Below are 16,398 nucleotides of genomic sequence, written 5' to 3' on the forward strand. Positions count from 1 at the left end.
AAAAGTGGGCTGAGAATGGAGCCTAGTGGAACGCCATTTGCTATTCTTGTGCATTTTTCCTCAGATTTGTGACTTTCAAATGAGACAAAGTATGGAATAAGGCTATCAAGGAAAATTTTGACCAGTTGAGCTCAGTACTTAGCCAGTCCCACCCACTATTACATTCTAGCAATCAGTTTGCTATGATTAACTCTGTGGAGATTTTAGTGAACCGCAGTTCAAATCAATGCACCACAATTCCAGAAAGCAACTGGAATGCCTCGGTGAAGTACTAATTCAGTGCAAAGACAGGTTTAATTCAATGCTAAGGCATTTATTCTCCCCTTATTTCCATCAGGTTCATTAGTTTTCAAGTAAGCAATCAAGAGAAAAGCTTCTCCCATTTAACCTTTGACCTCGGATCAATTGGAAAATAATTTCAACACCTTCGCTTTTAACAGGTGAAATTCAGGGCAGGCCTTTTAGTCAACTCATCAAAATGAAATTAGAAAAAATGAAAAGATTTTGTTTTTCTTTTATTACCTATTCCCAGGAGGACCACTGACGCCAGCGCCAAAACTCTCAGCATGGTTTTCTGGCTTCTGTTGGAGCTCCCCCCAAAACAACGGATGGACGCTGCGAACCTGACAGGACTCTGCCGAGGAAGAGTCCCAACTCCACCGGGAGCGTGAGTGGAAGGAGGAGAAGGGAAAAACCAGAAAAAAAGGAGAGTGGATGAAGGGAAGCAGGACACCAGGAGAGACAGGACAACAACAGAAACCCCACTGTCCCCTGGTTTATACCCAACCACACCCCTCATCCCAGGCCCGGCCCGGCCCATTCCTCCTCCCTTCCATCCTCCGTCGCTCTGCGTTTTCCTCCCTGGAACAAATTAACACACATTATCCGTTGAAGTGGGAGAAAAAAAGGTACCTGCGCCGTACAGTGGCTGAATTAATTGTGTGAACAATGGGCGACTTGGGGCGAATTTGCAAACTCTGAGCAGCGTTTCAGCATGATGGATGCAACATGTTAAATTAAACCCTCGTCATCCTGTGATTGAGTGCTGATTAACACTTGGAGTGTAGGTGAGAGGGAAGCACGGCCATCTGCAGTCGATCTGGGTTGCTCATGATTAAACGTCACTAAGGGAATAATGGGAAGTTTGGTTTCTGTTTACTGGGAGGATGAAGGAGATCCTCCGACGGGGTCAGTCTAGTGCTCTCTCCTCCATCTCCATGTCTCACCCGTTTCTCCTCTGCATGCACTTTGACCGGGTCTGAGGCCAGCCGGCCAAACAAAGCCGCGACTCTTAGCTAGCTGTCCTCCCTCTCTTCAGATTCTCGTCCTTCGCTGGCGTCTAGCACTCAGAGACAATGGGGCCTGAGGGGGACAGGGGCTGACTCGTGTTTGCCTGTCTGTCAATGGCGCTTTCTTCATCCAGTTTTCTCTTTCTCTTCAGCCTCCTCCTGCTCAGACAAAGCTGCTTATTCAGATTGCAGTGCCCACTCCCCACTTTTCCAGTAATGCAGACAGAGAAGGAGAGCCCTGCTATATATAGAGGGGTTGATATGAGGACAGGACACAAAGATGGGAGAGAGATTTCAGTTTACATTTTTACTTATTAAAGTGATCGGATGTGGACTCAGCCAGGTTTTACTTGGGATAATTGGTGGGTTGCCACTTTGATTCCTGCTCTGTCTGCCTCTATCAAGACACTTCACCCGCCTTGCCTGCTGGTGTTGGACAGAGGGCCTGGAGCCCCAGGGCAGCTGTGGCTACTATGGCATATTAGGGCCATAGTAGATAGAAAAACCGACTAAATTTGCCAGAAGAAACTCTGAAATTTTGAATTTAATTTTAAAAAATTTCTAGAAAATTATGGGAATTTCTTAGTTTGAAAAGTCAAAAATTTCTGTTTTTTTCTAGAAAATGTCTAATATTAATTGAAAGATTTTTGAGTTTTTTGGTGGAAATTTACTCCATTTTTTCCACCTAAACTTAATACACCATTTGAAAGGCTGTGAATGTGTGCATGAATAGGTGAATGTATGTAGTGCTTTGACAAAGCACAATACAAGTTCATATCCTTTACCACTTTACCTGCAGTGAGCCATTAGTTTTGTCTCTGGAGCGAACATGTTAACAATCCCACGGTGGAAAGACCCCATCAGTGACCGCTGAGGCTTAGAAGTCGACGCCTGTCAACCTGGGAGGGACTTTAAGGCCATTTTCCAAATAAACTGAGTCCATTTCTCTACAGAAAGAAAAATTATTCGCAGGTGGAAAACATTTAAGTCAGCTGCCAATCTTCTTAGTCATTGACATTGCCGCAAATTCCCCTCAAGGTCAGAACATAAATGTTCAGAGAAATTGTAAAAGCCCCAAGAGTTTCCACTCCAACTCCACGGCACTCCGACAGAATGTAAATGTTAAAGTTTGTCTTATAAGAAAAATAGAAAAAGAATAGTTGCAGGGTTTTAGGAGAAGGCCACCTCTTTATAAAGATACAAAGCCACCATAACATATAACTGGCTTGAAAAGTTGCATCTGAATAAACCAACAATGTGTCAAACACAGTGGAGGAGAGGTGATGATCTGGGATCTTCCTGTCTGCACTTTCTTCTTTTTTATTATTTATTTGCATGGAGACAAGTGTAATGTAATTACAAGCAAATTGTGAACACTATAACATTTATAGCCTCAGCTATTTTGCAAGCCACATCTCCAGATGGCTTTTCACAACATAAAACAGTTTAAAAGACAGTAAAGCAGCACAGAAAGATAAAACATTTATGATGTACATTTTACAATTACCTTAAAATGGACCACAATGAAACAGGTTCCATCGTAAAACCATCGTCATGATTCTGACTGTAAAACAAGACGCCTCTTCTTTAAAAACACGCTCCCTCATGTTTGGGGTCTTGTTTTGAATGTCTGAATTTTTTTATTGGATTTCCATCTTTTTAGTGACAGTAAAATGACAAAACTATTTTGGTCTTAATCTGAAGATTTCACGATAAGGAATCAGTTTTGAAGTCTTGAGTAAAAATGTAAAACTCAGAATACGGGAACCAAACCGAGTCAGACAGGAAATAAAGGAATATTAACAAAAAGAAGAGTTGGGAAAAGAGAATCAGTACGGAAAACTACAACATCAGCAGTTTTCTGTATGTTTTCTTCATTTTTGCATAATAATACCCAACTGTTTTAGGATTATGTATATTATAGGTTGAAAAAAGAAGCTGTTAACAGATTATTTTTAAAATTTTCCTCGCATGTAAAAATGAAGCAATTAAAATATTACACTTCTGCATGTCTTCTTTTATTATACATCAAAACAGTGTTTTCTCTTAGCTGCTAGCATGACTACAGAAAACCTGCAAAAATCGTCCTTTAAAGCAGGAAGTGATTCAGAAATCCATGATCCGAGTGAGAGGAGGGGATTTAAATAAAGATGTCCACTCCATCCCCTTCAGCTCATTTTATTCAAGTTCAACATTCAGAACTAAAACTCAATGATCTCTTAGGATATAAGCCCTTAGCCAAGACAGCGGCACATCCTTAAGCAACAAGTCGGTGTAAAACCGAGGCATGCTTTAATTTATTTATTTTTGCCACTTGTGACAAATCCTAACCACTCGTTCATCTTAACACCTCAAACGGCCTGCTGATGGGATCAGCCGAACAAAACGGACCATCTGCCAAGTTGTTGGCGCCGTTGACAGTCAAAGCTTTGGCTTGAATGTCTAAATCGCAACGTCCTTAACAGTTGTGGCAGGCTCTGCCTTGGGGCTCCCGCAGGAACAGGGGGATTCTTTATGAGTCTGGCAGGTGCAGAAAGTGGCTGGGACCCAAACTCGTCAGCAGCCGAATGATGGCGGCGGAGGCTGGGCTTGGCAGGGAGGAACTGTATCACATATAGAAGGAAGGGCCCCCCATTCCTCTATCTGGCAGTGATATAGCACACTAATGTAAGGGAGCGAGAGCGGGAGCTTATCTGCTGCTAAATAATACAGAAGAACCAGCAGGCAAGAGACTTGAACTGTGGAGCCTTTTAACTTTTTTTTTTTGTTGTGAAATTATACACGAGTCTTTTGCTGTGTTTTTTCTGGTATCAGTGCATAAAAGGCTTCAGATCAGCTGTCAGGATTGGAGGGTGTAACGTCACATTAAAATAAACCTGTGAGGGCGAATTGATGTGACAGCACATTAAAGCTTTTGTAGACAGAAAGAAAAGGAGTTAATATCCCACAAACATCTCAGAAATTTTCTACCTACAAGGAACAAACAAAGAAGGACATTTCTGAGTTTGAAAAGTCACAAATTTGCTAGACAAACCCAGAAAAGATTATGAAAACATAGTCTGCTCAGTTCTGCCTATTTTGAGATGTTTTAGGGCGTATTGTCCCTTTAAATCCAAATAAGCTGCTGTTGGCCACGCCCCCAACTAAATCTTTACACTCACATGTGAAAATGACTGCAAACGGATGTGCATTTACACAACCATATATCTTTGAAAAATAGAAGTGGAGCCTCCTGCACAATCAATGAGAATGCAGCAAGTGTTTTCTGGAATATATGTTAACTGCAAGCCTTGTCTTCTACAGCAGCCATTGTACAGCACATACATCGGTAAAACTGAATCTAATAGGTGAGGCGCAGCACCTGCTGATTTGTGACATTACACATTCGGTAGGGTTTTGAAACGGCTCATTTTCCAGACACCAAAAAAGCATCAACTTATTACCAAAAACTGGCTGGGTATTTGTGGGCTGATTTAAGACCCAAATGGAAATACATACATGTGCAAAGTGTAAATTTGCATAATAGGTCTCCTCTGAAGTAGCCAAACCAACATGCTACAGACCAACATGCTAACGGACTAGCATGCAGGTCACAGCTGACGTGTGCAGCTGGGCCAGGAAGGCAATTTCTGAACTGGGCCAGCTTGAGGCTTGGCTGAGAGTCAAAACAAAGGGGCGGGGGGAAAAAACAAAGAGCGACAGAGGAGATGCTCACCACAGAGGCTGGCTCAAACAAAGGTCATAAGACCAATGAGGGGCTAACAATGATCCAATGAAGTGCAGTGTGCAATGTGCCTCTCTGCCCTCCCCTTCTCTTAAACACGAGTTTCTCAGCGTGGGCCTGAGAAGTAAGGAACAACAAGCACTGCCATCATCATAAACCCATCATAAAGCGGTTATGACTAAATCAACAGTTATGCTGCAGGGCCCGAATAATCAAGTGAGACGTTTTCGTACTCAAACAAAGCAAATGAGCCATGCAGAGCAATTGGCCAGAAACCTGTTAAAAGTCAAGGCTGGGAGCCAGGATTAAACATAAATAAAGAAGTGCCATCTAGGTTCCCTAATTGGACACAGGTTGACAACCCACCGAGTAGAGACAGGAAGAAAGGGCTGATGACAGAAATATGACTGAAAAGTGCATCATCTCAGTGCAGCAACCTGAAACGCAGAGTGTGCCAAATCGACAGCGGCTGCAGCATACAGCATTATCAACTGTGTTTATGTCAAGTTCTGAAACCTTTGAAGTTGACTTCACCTAAAAGGAAATGCAGATAGTGGATCCTACGGAAGAAATGATTAATGAGTGGAGGCACCGTGTCTCTGAGCGCTGAAGAAAAATAAATTGAATCAGCTATTAAGAGCAGTTAGCGGGGAAGCAACACAACTATTGGCAAAAAGTGGCAACATAGAGGCGTTAAGACTGACCGAACTGAAATCAATGGCTAAACAGTAAATAACATCATGTTGACTGATGATAGGGGTTTTAGAGTTGAGAAACTGTGATGAAGATGACTTTGGAAGAGGAACAGGGCCACTGGAAAAAAACAAACAGAAACAGATTTTGGTTTTTTGTCAGAATTCAGGGAGTAATGCCAGATTTCTGAGGAGAAAAAGTCAAAATTCTGAGAAAAAAATCTAAAGTCTGAGAAAAAAATGTCAAGATATGAAATTAAAATCAATTCTGAGAGTAAAGTTAGAATTCTAAAAAACAACAACAAACGAATTCTGAAGTCAAATGAAAGTTAGTATTGTGGGTTTTTTCCAGCGGCCCCAACCCTCGTGCGTAGATAAGTCATCTGCATAAACTCCCTGACATTTAGCAGCTTGTTTGTTGTTTAGAACGCATCGGAGAGCAACTTGTGAGTATTTTTGTTTCAATTGTCACTGCTGAGGCAACCGACAACATCAGCCGCACATAAATGACTCATATTTGCATCCCAAGTGATGTAATCTGCAACAGCAGTAGAAAACTTCAGATTTTTTTCATAGTTCAGACAATGGAAGTCTTTGTTTTCTTTAATCAAACAGGATCGGTGTGCATAACTTGAAAAGCTGTAATTATTTCCTCTACGTGACAAATTGACAAATTATTTGCAGAAGTTCACCTTTTTTTGTTGAACAGCCTATAAATTAATCATCAGGCTCAGTTTAGCTTCATCTTTCACATTTAGGAGCGACATCATACAAAGAACGTAGCAAACAGGAGGAGGTCTGACATCATGAAATCCAAAAGGTTACTGGCCAACGCTCCTGCTCAAGAAACAAAAACTATTGATATGCCGTGGGCTCGGCTGCAGACAATGGAAGGGCCTGTCCCACCTTCTCTCCCTCATGGCAGAGATGTCACAGAGAGCACCAAACAAATGGATGAAGGGATAGGAAGGGAAAGAAAGGACGGGGAGGCGGTGGAGGAGAACAAACGCATTGTTCTCGGGGTGGAGAAAGCGGTATTGTGAGGAAGACAGATAGCTTATGTGGGAGAATGGAGTGAGGGAGGAGGGCGGGGCGCAAATAAGGACAGAAAGGTGAAACCTTGCTCCTTCTATTTATTAATAGCTGCCCTCTTTTTCTTTTTGCAGTCGGAGATAATCCATAACGCCGCTTTAAGGGGACACATCCTAAAACAGAGACACTTTCAGCACAGCTTCACCTTTCATCTCCTTCAGCAGCAGATCAAAGATCAATTCAGGAGCATTTTCTGTCTGGGAACGCCACAGAGCCTCCAGTGAGTGCCTAACAAGTGGAAAAAAACCACAGGCGCTGAGCAGGCAGGTTTGAAGCAGCCTCCCCCTGCAGGTGCAGGCCTGGCCGGGTGACTTGATGCGAACCAACAGCACAGCTGTTTGAACACGGGCAGGAGCCTCGGTGGGAAAGGAGGCTGGTGCGCAGCAGCGTCCCGCAGGCGAGCCGCGTGCGCCAGCTGCCCCCCTCTGTAAACATCAGTGACACAAACATGTTGGGCGCACACACACTTTCACCCAGTGTCTTGCAAAAAGAATCCATTTTCAAGGAATTTGAACTCAAAGTTGACCACTGAAGTGGGAGAAAAGAAATGTAATAATAATCTGAAAAGTGAGCATTGTAAATAAAAATATCAGTGATAAAATTGTGACAGGAAAAAAATCCATTACTAAAAAACAATTTCTAACTGTTAATTTGATGTGAAAATAATCGGTGTAATATACAAATTTGACATTTTATAAGTTGTTTTCTTTCCAGAAAAAAACAGTTATTTTCCTTAAGTTACGATATTTTCATGAACAATGAAAATATCGAACCATGAAAGAAAAACATGTTTTACCCAGAATTTTACAGCTTTCTGGCAACTACAGCTGCCAGCATTTTACCGCAGAATTTCCTTTTTTTTTTTTTAAGTGTGTCAAGAAACACTTCTTTTATTCCCCCATCTTGTTGCATCAAGAGAGAAATGTTTGCCCAGATCCAGTCAGGATGGATGCAGACCAAATGTGAACATCAGTTTCCAAATCTTGCGACAATTGGATTTAGCTGTAAACTTTGACTGGGCCAGTCGAAAGTCATTTGAAGCCTCAAACACGTTTTCCATTGTATTTAGTCCAATCAACCCTTATTGGAGAAATCACATCCTGTGGTTGTGGAAAAGATCTTAGTCTATTTAAGAAACTACTGGAGAAAAACACCTGAAGAGATCACAGTAACTACTGAAATGGAGCTAAAAACTGAGAGATTATTAAAAACTGGAAGGAAAGTGCAAATGTCTTTGTACACTTGAGGTAAGACAAAACTAACTTACATGTTACTTTTCAGCAGTATACAAGAGCCTGTATTAAGTCAATAATTCCTTAATATCGATTAAAAAACACTAGTTATAAGTGAAATAGTGTGTCCATGGAACAAGACATCTTAAATTTTGGGGAGTCAGGTAATATTTGTCTCCTTCCACTTGACAGCTACACACTACTTTGTGTTGTTCTATCACATAAGCTACATTGACGTCTGTGACTCCAAAATGAGAAAAAAAAGGGTGCGAATACTTTTGCGAGGATCTAAAAACAATCTTATGCAACCATTTGAGGAGGCTTCCTTTCCCTCAAACAAGCTCAAAAATGACTTTCGACTGCGCCGCACCTTCAGCTATTTACTACAGTATCATTCTGCAAACACAATAAGCAACTGACTTAATTACATATTTGCTTTCTCAATATTTCATGCTCTGTCGCTTGTTTGATTTCTATTATGGCTTCTTCCATTTCTCGCTTTGTGTTCAAGCCAACCTCGAATGCAACAGTACAGCTGACAGCCATTTGAAATTCTGATTTTAGGAACAACCAGCAGGGCCCTTAGTTTCTGGTAAGGATGAAGGAGAAAGAAAGAGATGTGCTAATGATATTCATGAAGTGTCAGAAGTAACATGCAGGACAGGAAATGAATAAATTACAAACAAGGAGGGGGAAGGCATTAAGAAACTAAGCCTAGCTTTACACAAGGAGATAAAAAGAAGGGGTAAAATAAGCAGCAGACAGAACTAGACTTGGAATTTCAAAGCAACAATGACTTCTTTCTCAAAGTTCTTGTTCAGCAGACGCAGAACAGCCCACACACAGAAATAATAGGCAAACCAACAGCCACACACTGGGAATACTTGCATACAGACACACCATAACAAACAGCACCCTCACATGCTTTTGAGGACAGGAAATCCAAACCTCTCTGCATGTGAAAACAGCGACATTATGCCACATGCCGAGCGAGTCACTGCAGCATTTCACATGTAAATGCGCCCAATACACGCTGGAAAGATGCAAACTGGCTCCACGCCGACAAACACAGACACAGGAATTACAACGACGGCGCTTTTTGGTTTATTCCCCTGCATCTCTTTGCATTCAGCGTCGTCTCCTGCTGATGCAAGAGAGGTGCGATAACCGGCTGCACGTCCACCCACTTAAAACCAGGGTGCTGAGCCGAGCATGTGGGGCTGCATGTGGGCAGAGAGGCACATAATCTGAAACACTCACGAGCAGATGTGAAGCAGGTTGGCCATGCTCGCCACATCGTATCTCATTACTCCATCATTTATGGTAAGTGCTAAGGGACTAAACTAATAACTAAGAAAATTAGCTTGAGGACGGGTTGTTTTTTTTTTAAAATGGTTTTTATGGCACTAGTGGCCTTTTTTTTTAACAGTCACTGGACAAGAGAAGAAGGGAATTGAACCAGGGACAACCTGCGTTGAGGACAAAAAAAAAACTGCATTGAGGGCTGTAGCTTGGCCCGTCAGTCACCATAACAAATTTTAATGAACGATAAATTGTCCCAGAAGTTATTGCGATAAATGATGTTTTGAGACAATTTTCAAGTAACACAACAGTAATTTCATTATAATGCAACAATGCATTCTCAAAGCTCAATAAACTTTAAATTCTAATGAACATTTAACACTGGAACTTACAGAAGAATGGTAAAACATGCAAATGGAAATGATTGAACTCATTTTTATCTATCATATGATTAAGTGGCTTATTGCAACAAGCCTAACTGTAGTCTCTGTATTTAAGTATACTAAAGCTGCAATAATCAGTATTGGTTTACAGTTCCATCTTTATATTCTGGACCTGCTTGTTCCATGTTTCCAACGCAGCACTTTGTAACCATCTTTATGTGTCTCTCAAGGTTCAGGTATGAGTTCAGACTCATTTGCTCCTCCTTTGGTTCAAAAAACTTCAGTTTTGTTTCTGTTCAGCCAGAGAAGGATATGGCACATCCATACATTTATATGTTCATCTGTTCAGTGCTTGAATGTGTTTAGTCACCTGGTGACATTGTGATGTAGAGCAGAGCATCATCTGCATAGTTACAGTAATTTATCTTTGTATTTGTTATAATCTGAGGTAGCAGCAGAATGTAGATATTAAAACTTGGGGAACCCAGCATGGGGTTTTGTTGCAAAGTTACCTACTGAAACAAAAAAGTCCAAGACTCAACCCAGTCAGGTATTGCAGCAGATTTTGGCCCAGCTCTCCAGGAATATAGCGCAGAAGTCCAACAGAACTGTGGCCATCACTGAACACTTTGACGAGGGCAGTGTCAGTACTGCGGTGAGCACCGAAAATGGACTGAAATACATCAAAGTGGTTGGTCATTGTTAAGAGATTGTTGAAACAGACTTTCAAACGCTTTGCTGATGGCTGGAAGGTTGGAGACTTGCCTCCAACTGTGCAACAGCAACTTGTTCAGATTGTTCTGTTTCAGCAACAGCTGTTTTTAAAGTGCGAGGGAAAACACCCGACAAGAGGGATGACTATTATTTGAATCAGATCAGACACCATGACGGTCAAATCTACTTTCACGCTTTTGCTGCATTTTCTTGTCATTCTGCCCCATTTTTGACAGAAATATTTCAAACACGGCTATTGTAACGTCCCTGGCAGTCGGTATAGTAGTTTAGATGCTTTCAGTTTATTTTAAGGCCAACATTTTATTTTTTTCACAGCGCTCCCTGCAGCCGTTGTCCTTGCTCCGTGTGAGTACCTGTGGGCTAAGCAAAACTCCCTGACAAGATAAAAAAATTTCCGACACAGGCACTCGTTTTGGCAAAAACACCATTCAGAGGAACTCTCACAAAAACAGAATCAAAACAAACCCATCACAAAGTGTCTTGGTTTGTCACAAGCACACCCATTTCTCAGATGAAACCATCATCCTGCTGAAAACTCTTCTCTACATCATAATCGCATGTCCTTGGCTCTCAAACCGGCCCCCTCCCGTCTCCTCCTCACGTCTATGATTGATTCAGGCTGGACAGTTAGCAGATTTCCATCCATCTCATGATCGCTGTCGGGGCTTCTCTTTTGTCCTGCTGTGAGCAACTGTCAGCTCTGCATCTATTCCTGCTCCTAATAACGTTCCTGGGCAGTTGGAAATCTCCTTGGCTTGTCCTCCTATTTCCGATACATGCCGATTGCGCTTTTATTTTTTACTACTTTAATACTTGAAGCTGGGCCTCAAGTATTGGTATGCCACCTGCGTTGCTTTAGCAATGTGAATTTCAGATAAAGATCTATTAAAAGCGGTAACTGCCAAATCGATGACGGTTTGGGGATTTATGTGCGCGGCATGCGCCGAGATGTTTATGCAATTTTCGCCCTCAAAAGGGAAACCGTAATGAGTGAACACGCAGCTTCAATAAATCAATAACAAATTACAGGAAGCTCAAAACTGGAAGACGCCTTTATTTTCATTCAACAATACCAAAAGGGAGAAGATATTTACAATTACATTGAGATTTTCATCATGACATGGCTGCAGAGACTCAGTAGTAGTCCTCCGGGTCAGCTTTCTCCCCTTGATTCTGAATCTGCTGCTGCTTCTTGTACAAATCAGCGATCTGCAGGGATCGAGGAGGAAGAGGAGGAGGAGCAACGTTCAGATAGATGGAGGGAGAGGAAGACAGAAAGCAGGAGGGGAGGAGGAGAAGATCATGAAGTTGGGTCAGTAACATGAAGAGGAAAAGCTAAAAATAACAGTTTGATTATTCATATCCCGAGCTTTGAAGTCAGTGACTCGGAGCTGCTGACTGGGAGACGGAGGCTGTGTTCATTTATCAGAACACAGTGACCTAAACTATCAGAGTTTAGGTCGAGAAGAGGGGAGAGGGGACGGGGTGGGACAGTGAATAATGGGCACGCAGCAGGGGGGCTCCGAGAGGAGGAAAACAATGAAACATCACATTATTTATCGAGGTGAAGCTTTGAGTCTCGGCCTGAAACAGACTGGGTCCAACATGTTCTGGCTCAGGTTCAGCTTCTCCTGATTTCCTCCGACTTCAACGTTTTAATTTAATCCTGAGCATCACCACTGGATGGAAACTCTGTCTACAGGTGCATCACAGTGAATTAGAATGTTATTTCAACTTTATTTAACTAGATTTATGACAGACTAAGCAATGAGTTTCCAGAGTTTAATGTGAAACTCATCAGATCAGACACTATCAGTTTACAGCTAATTAAAACCCAGCATCCAGGTTTGCATAAAATTACATCAACCAATGTAATTTTTACACAAAATTTAATTGAGCAAAAATCAGATGGATGATAAAGTGCAAAAACATAAAATCTTACCAAGTTTTTCTGTCTAGTTTCTGGTGTAAATATCTTAACATACATGATATAAGACAAACAATAACTTACAAGTAACTTCAGCAAGAAATAGGAGCTTATTTAAGTCAATAATTCCTTTATATTGCTGAAAAGGTACAAATAAGTATATATATAAGTGAAATAATATGTCTATGAAACAAGACAATTTAGTTTATAATATGGGAAAAATATCTTGGACCAAAAAGAGAACAAAAATACTTGGTAAGATTTTGAGTTGTTGCAGTGCAAGCAAACAAAGAGAAAGTTTGATGGAAGGAAAAGTGTGGTATGTTGCATAAACAACATGGATAAATGAAGGTTGAAGCTTCAAAAGTAACCACACAGATTTATCCAGAATATTTTGCAATGTCATTGATTCAGATGACAGTAAATTCAGCATTTTTTTTTTTTAAAGGAAATCAAGGTCGCACATAATCCAAGCAATTTGAGGTTCAGTGGAAGGTTTCCACGGACGGTGATAATTTGGAGCATCACCTCTTTATGCTTTTGTCTGCTGAGGAGGTTAATGCAGATGCTGGTTTTATCTCCAGCAGGACCTGGCAGCTGCCCACACTATCAAAACCATCACATTGACCATACGACTGCACAATTTTACATTTGGATGTTTTTTTGGACGTATAGAAATTTGTTTATTTCACAAAACTGTAATTAAAACGTTTTTCGCATAACACAAGCCACATGATCAACAACCAAACGTTACTTCTGGCGGAAACTACGACGAAGACGACGGCAGGAAGTAGTTGGTGGAAGACGGCGTGACTTCCACCAAGACACGCTGCTGCTGCTTCTTGTAGCAGCAGTGTGATCGCGTGAACAAATGTATTCATGTGTGATTTTAATTGAGTTTTTTATTTAAAGGAAACACAGCAATTGCAGAATTGCGTTTTTTTTACATTAGCGGAATATTGACAAAGTTTTGAGCACATTTCTACAGGTAATAGTAATGCAGCTACTCACCATGCCTAATATAAACCTCACAGTAAATCTATTGAGTATTGCCAATCTGCATTAATGCAGCAATTCATGCAAAAGGAGCTCCAACCACTTACTTAGTGTACAATACAGGAACATGGTTCTCAATAAGATGATTTTTCTGCATTAAAAGTAATTTCAGTGAGATTTCAGTTTTCATTTATAGAAATAAAAGCTTGAAATAAATCACTGTATGAAATATATTTATATTTTTCTTTTAGAGTTGAATCACTGCAGTAAATTACATTTTGAATGCCATTCTTACTCCTTGAGATGCAGCTGTACATTTACATGCTGCCGATGTTCCACCTTGATTCCCAAAAGTAATGAACACACCTCCACACTCTGCATTCGAGTCACAGACGGTTTGGAATGTAAAACGGTTCAGACGGGACTCGGGCTTGTCAAGGAGGTATTGGATCTTCGGCCTTAGTTTGTACATCAAGGACAACTTTGGTCAGACCTGTGTATAAACTTTTAATTCATATGGATTTTTCCCCCCGTGAAACAAGATAAAAATCAGACGGCATCAAAATAGTCTGACGCTGCGTCAGATAGCATATTTCCCTGTGAAGCTGTGACAGCCGGTGCATTTCTCTGCTCACCAGCAGCTCTGCTTTTTTCCTCAGTTTGTGAGCATCACAGCGACTCGAGGAATCAATTTGTATCCAATTTTTGCAACATAACAAAATTCTCCTGCAGTGTTTTAAAGGAACAGCAGGTATTAAATGGTGAACTGTGGTTAAAAAAAAATAAGTGTCAATTTTCTGTTCAGGAGCTTTTACATGTTCTTGGTCATTTCATATGAAAGAAGGAAAGCAAAGAAAAACATTGAAAAATTACATGTTTATACTTGCTTATTAAATGGAAATTAAAATGTCAAATGAGCCGAAAAATGATCTCGTCATCCCTATAAAAAAACTAAACTAAAAAACTTAATGAACTTGCAGCAAATGTTTTAAATAAATGTATTTTTTCCTTGTTTACATATGTAATTGTTAAATATCTGCAATCTAATTGCTGAAAAAACAAATATAGTTTGTATGAGTTGGTCATCAGAATTAGAAGTGATCTCAAAGAAAACCAGAAACCTGTCAAAACTGGATCAGAGCAACAACGTTTAAACATTTAAACCAAATTCAAATCATTTCTCACAACAAATTGATATATTTTGTGCTTAATGAGAAATAAATAGTTTAAATCTCCTGCTAAACTAAGCAGTGGTTTAATTCTGCGTAACGTTGATGATGTTGGTTTCCATTTTAAAACATTACGTATTATCTGATTTAATTTTTCACAAACATTTACTGTTTATTTAGATGTATAGTAAGACTGAAATGTACAACAAAGTATTAGTGACATGCTAAAAAACTTTCAAAGGTACAAATGATGAGATTAAAGTCATAAAATTATGATTTTATTCTCGTAAGATGAGTTTACTCTCATTTCAACTTTATTTTTAACATTTTTCACAATATGGCCCTATACTTTGTCATAGAAACATATATAAATTATTTTAAAAAAATATTCACGACATGTGGCGTTTTAGAAACTAAGAATAAACATCTCAAAAACTTGTGTTTTTAACCTTTTTCTTTTCTTGTGTTTTTAATCCTTTTGGTCATAAAACACTGGAAAGCTGAATGCATAAAAAAGTATTTTGCAGCAATCTGATGGTCGAAAAGCCTTTCAGCTCAGATTAAAAAAATGAATATCTTTGTCGCTGAGCTCATGTTGACAGTTATTCACCAAAAAGGGCTTCAGGATTGAAGCTTGTTTTGTTGATGTGCAGATTTTGATTAAAATGCGATTAATTCCAGACCAGTAAAATACTTGGAAGTTTGTGGTTGTGATTGTAATGTGGCGACTTTAATAGCAACTGTTTTCAAAGTGCTGGTCTGAATCTGCAGCTGAGCCTGAAGGAAGCAGCAGCTCTCAGTCAGCAGCTTTGCTCAAACTGCTGCAGGATGCTCCTGCATCCACTCCTGCTTGCATGAAAAATAAAAAATAACACGCCGTCCTTGCAGCGCTGCTCACCCTTGAAATTTTACAGGACCGCTTGTGTGAAGTGACCATGATGATATTGATTATGATGTGCCACATTTCTGTGACACTTTAAAAGATACAAACAAACATGACAGATTTTTTTTTTTTTTAAACTGTGTTGGAGTCATTTTTAGACTGCAGAAGGTCAACGTGTTTAACCTTCTGCTTCAAAGCTATCTGGTTAGCGTGTTTGGTCGTGTACTGGAGGCTTTGTGCTTCAATGCTTGGCTGGTTTTCTACTTAACGTCACGTACCTGAGCTCCGGTGGTGGCGTCCTCGGGCTTCTTGTCGTCTCTGATGCGAAGGAAGCGAGGGAACCGCAGAGAAATGCCTTTCTCTGCATCCACCTGAAGACAGGTTTAACCATTTTAACACTGTAAAAAGCTGCTGGTACATGTGAGCACTCAATTCCTTGTAATTCACTCTTTTAAGATTCAGGACTTTAAAGTAATTATGAGCCCATTTGTTGAGTTTAATTCAAGCTGCAGGACTTAACCCTTTGTCCTGGTTTAATTTATGCCTTCCTTTTATTACCTCCTCTGTGCTGAAGTATCACATTTTCTTTTACCGAATACCCAAAACTGCTTGAAAACGAATCAAATGCTGGATGTAATGACTTTATCCAACGTTTTTGAAGGATTAGAAAATATGTTAATTCCCTCTTTTTTCACTTCCACCTCACCCAAAGTGCAGGTTGTACAATTACAAAAGCGGAAAGCTTGACACCAATGTAAAGACAGACAAATATATTCAAATACCATGTGTTTTCATTGATGCTAACTTTTTTACTCTGCCAACCCACAGCTCAATAGCAAGTATCGTTCCGCTAAATCCGGCTTCTTTTGCAGCAGTTTCATTAACTCAAGTAAGATGCATTAATTATGACTCTTCATTCAGGGCAGCAGAGCAGAACTGACGGGATTTATCTGCAGAAACACACAAGGGAGCGG

At 40.3% G+C, this 16,398-nt stretch overlaps 2 protein-coding genes and 1 long non-coding RNA gene across 6 annotated transcripts in view; 1 reads left to right on the top strand and 2 right to left on the bottom strand.

Annotated features, from left to right (window-relative positions):
• mpz (myelin protein zero) overlaps positions 1-835 on the bottom strand; it is a 20,998-nt gene extending 20,163 nt beyond the window's left edge. For all 4 annotated transcript variants that reach the window (XR_001662094.1, XM_007552035.2, XM_007552034.2 and 1 more), the window contains exon 1: positions 523-835. Coding sequence is in view for 3 of the 4 variants with exons in the window: in XM_007552035.2 (XP_007552097.2) it covers positions 523-820 (298 nt within the window). In the remaining variant the exon portion in view is untranslated. The remainder of the gene's footprint in view (positions 1-522) is intronic.
• A 7,777-nt stretch (positions 836-8,612) lies between these two features.
• Positions 8,613-16,379, top strand: LOC107836238 (uncharacterized). The gene is made up of 2 exons (XR_001662101.1): positions 8,613-9,352; positions 16,346-16,379. It is a non-coding gene; the product is annotated as an uncharacterized LOC107836238 (long non-coding RNA).
• Positions 11,476-16,398, bottom strand: part of lig1 (ligase I, DNA, ATP-dependent) — a 70,449-nt gene continuing 65,526 nt past the window's right edge. Inside the window, exons 26-27 of the mRNA XM_007552037.2 lie at positions 15,703-15,795; positions 11,476-11,658 (exon numbers count right to left, since the gene is read on the bottom strand). Coding sequence (XP_007552099.1) covers positions 11,584-11,658; positions 15,703-15,795 — 168 coding nt within the window. The 3' untranslated portion in view covers positions 11,476-11,583. The remainder of the gene's footprint in view (positions 11,659-15,702; positions 15,796-16,398) is intronic.

Source organism: Poecilia formosa, unplaced genomic scaffold, assembly GCF_000485575.1.
Source record: "Poecilia formosa unplaced genomic scaffold, Poecilia_formosa-5.1.2 Scaffold45, whole genome shotgun sequence".
In the NCBI taxonomy this organism is placed as follows: domain Eukaryota; kingdom Metazoa; phylum Chordata; class Actinopteri; order Cyprinodontiformes; family Poeciliidae; genus Poecilia; species Poecilia formosa.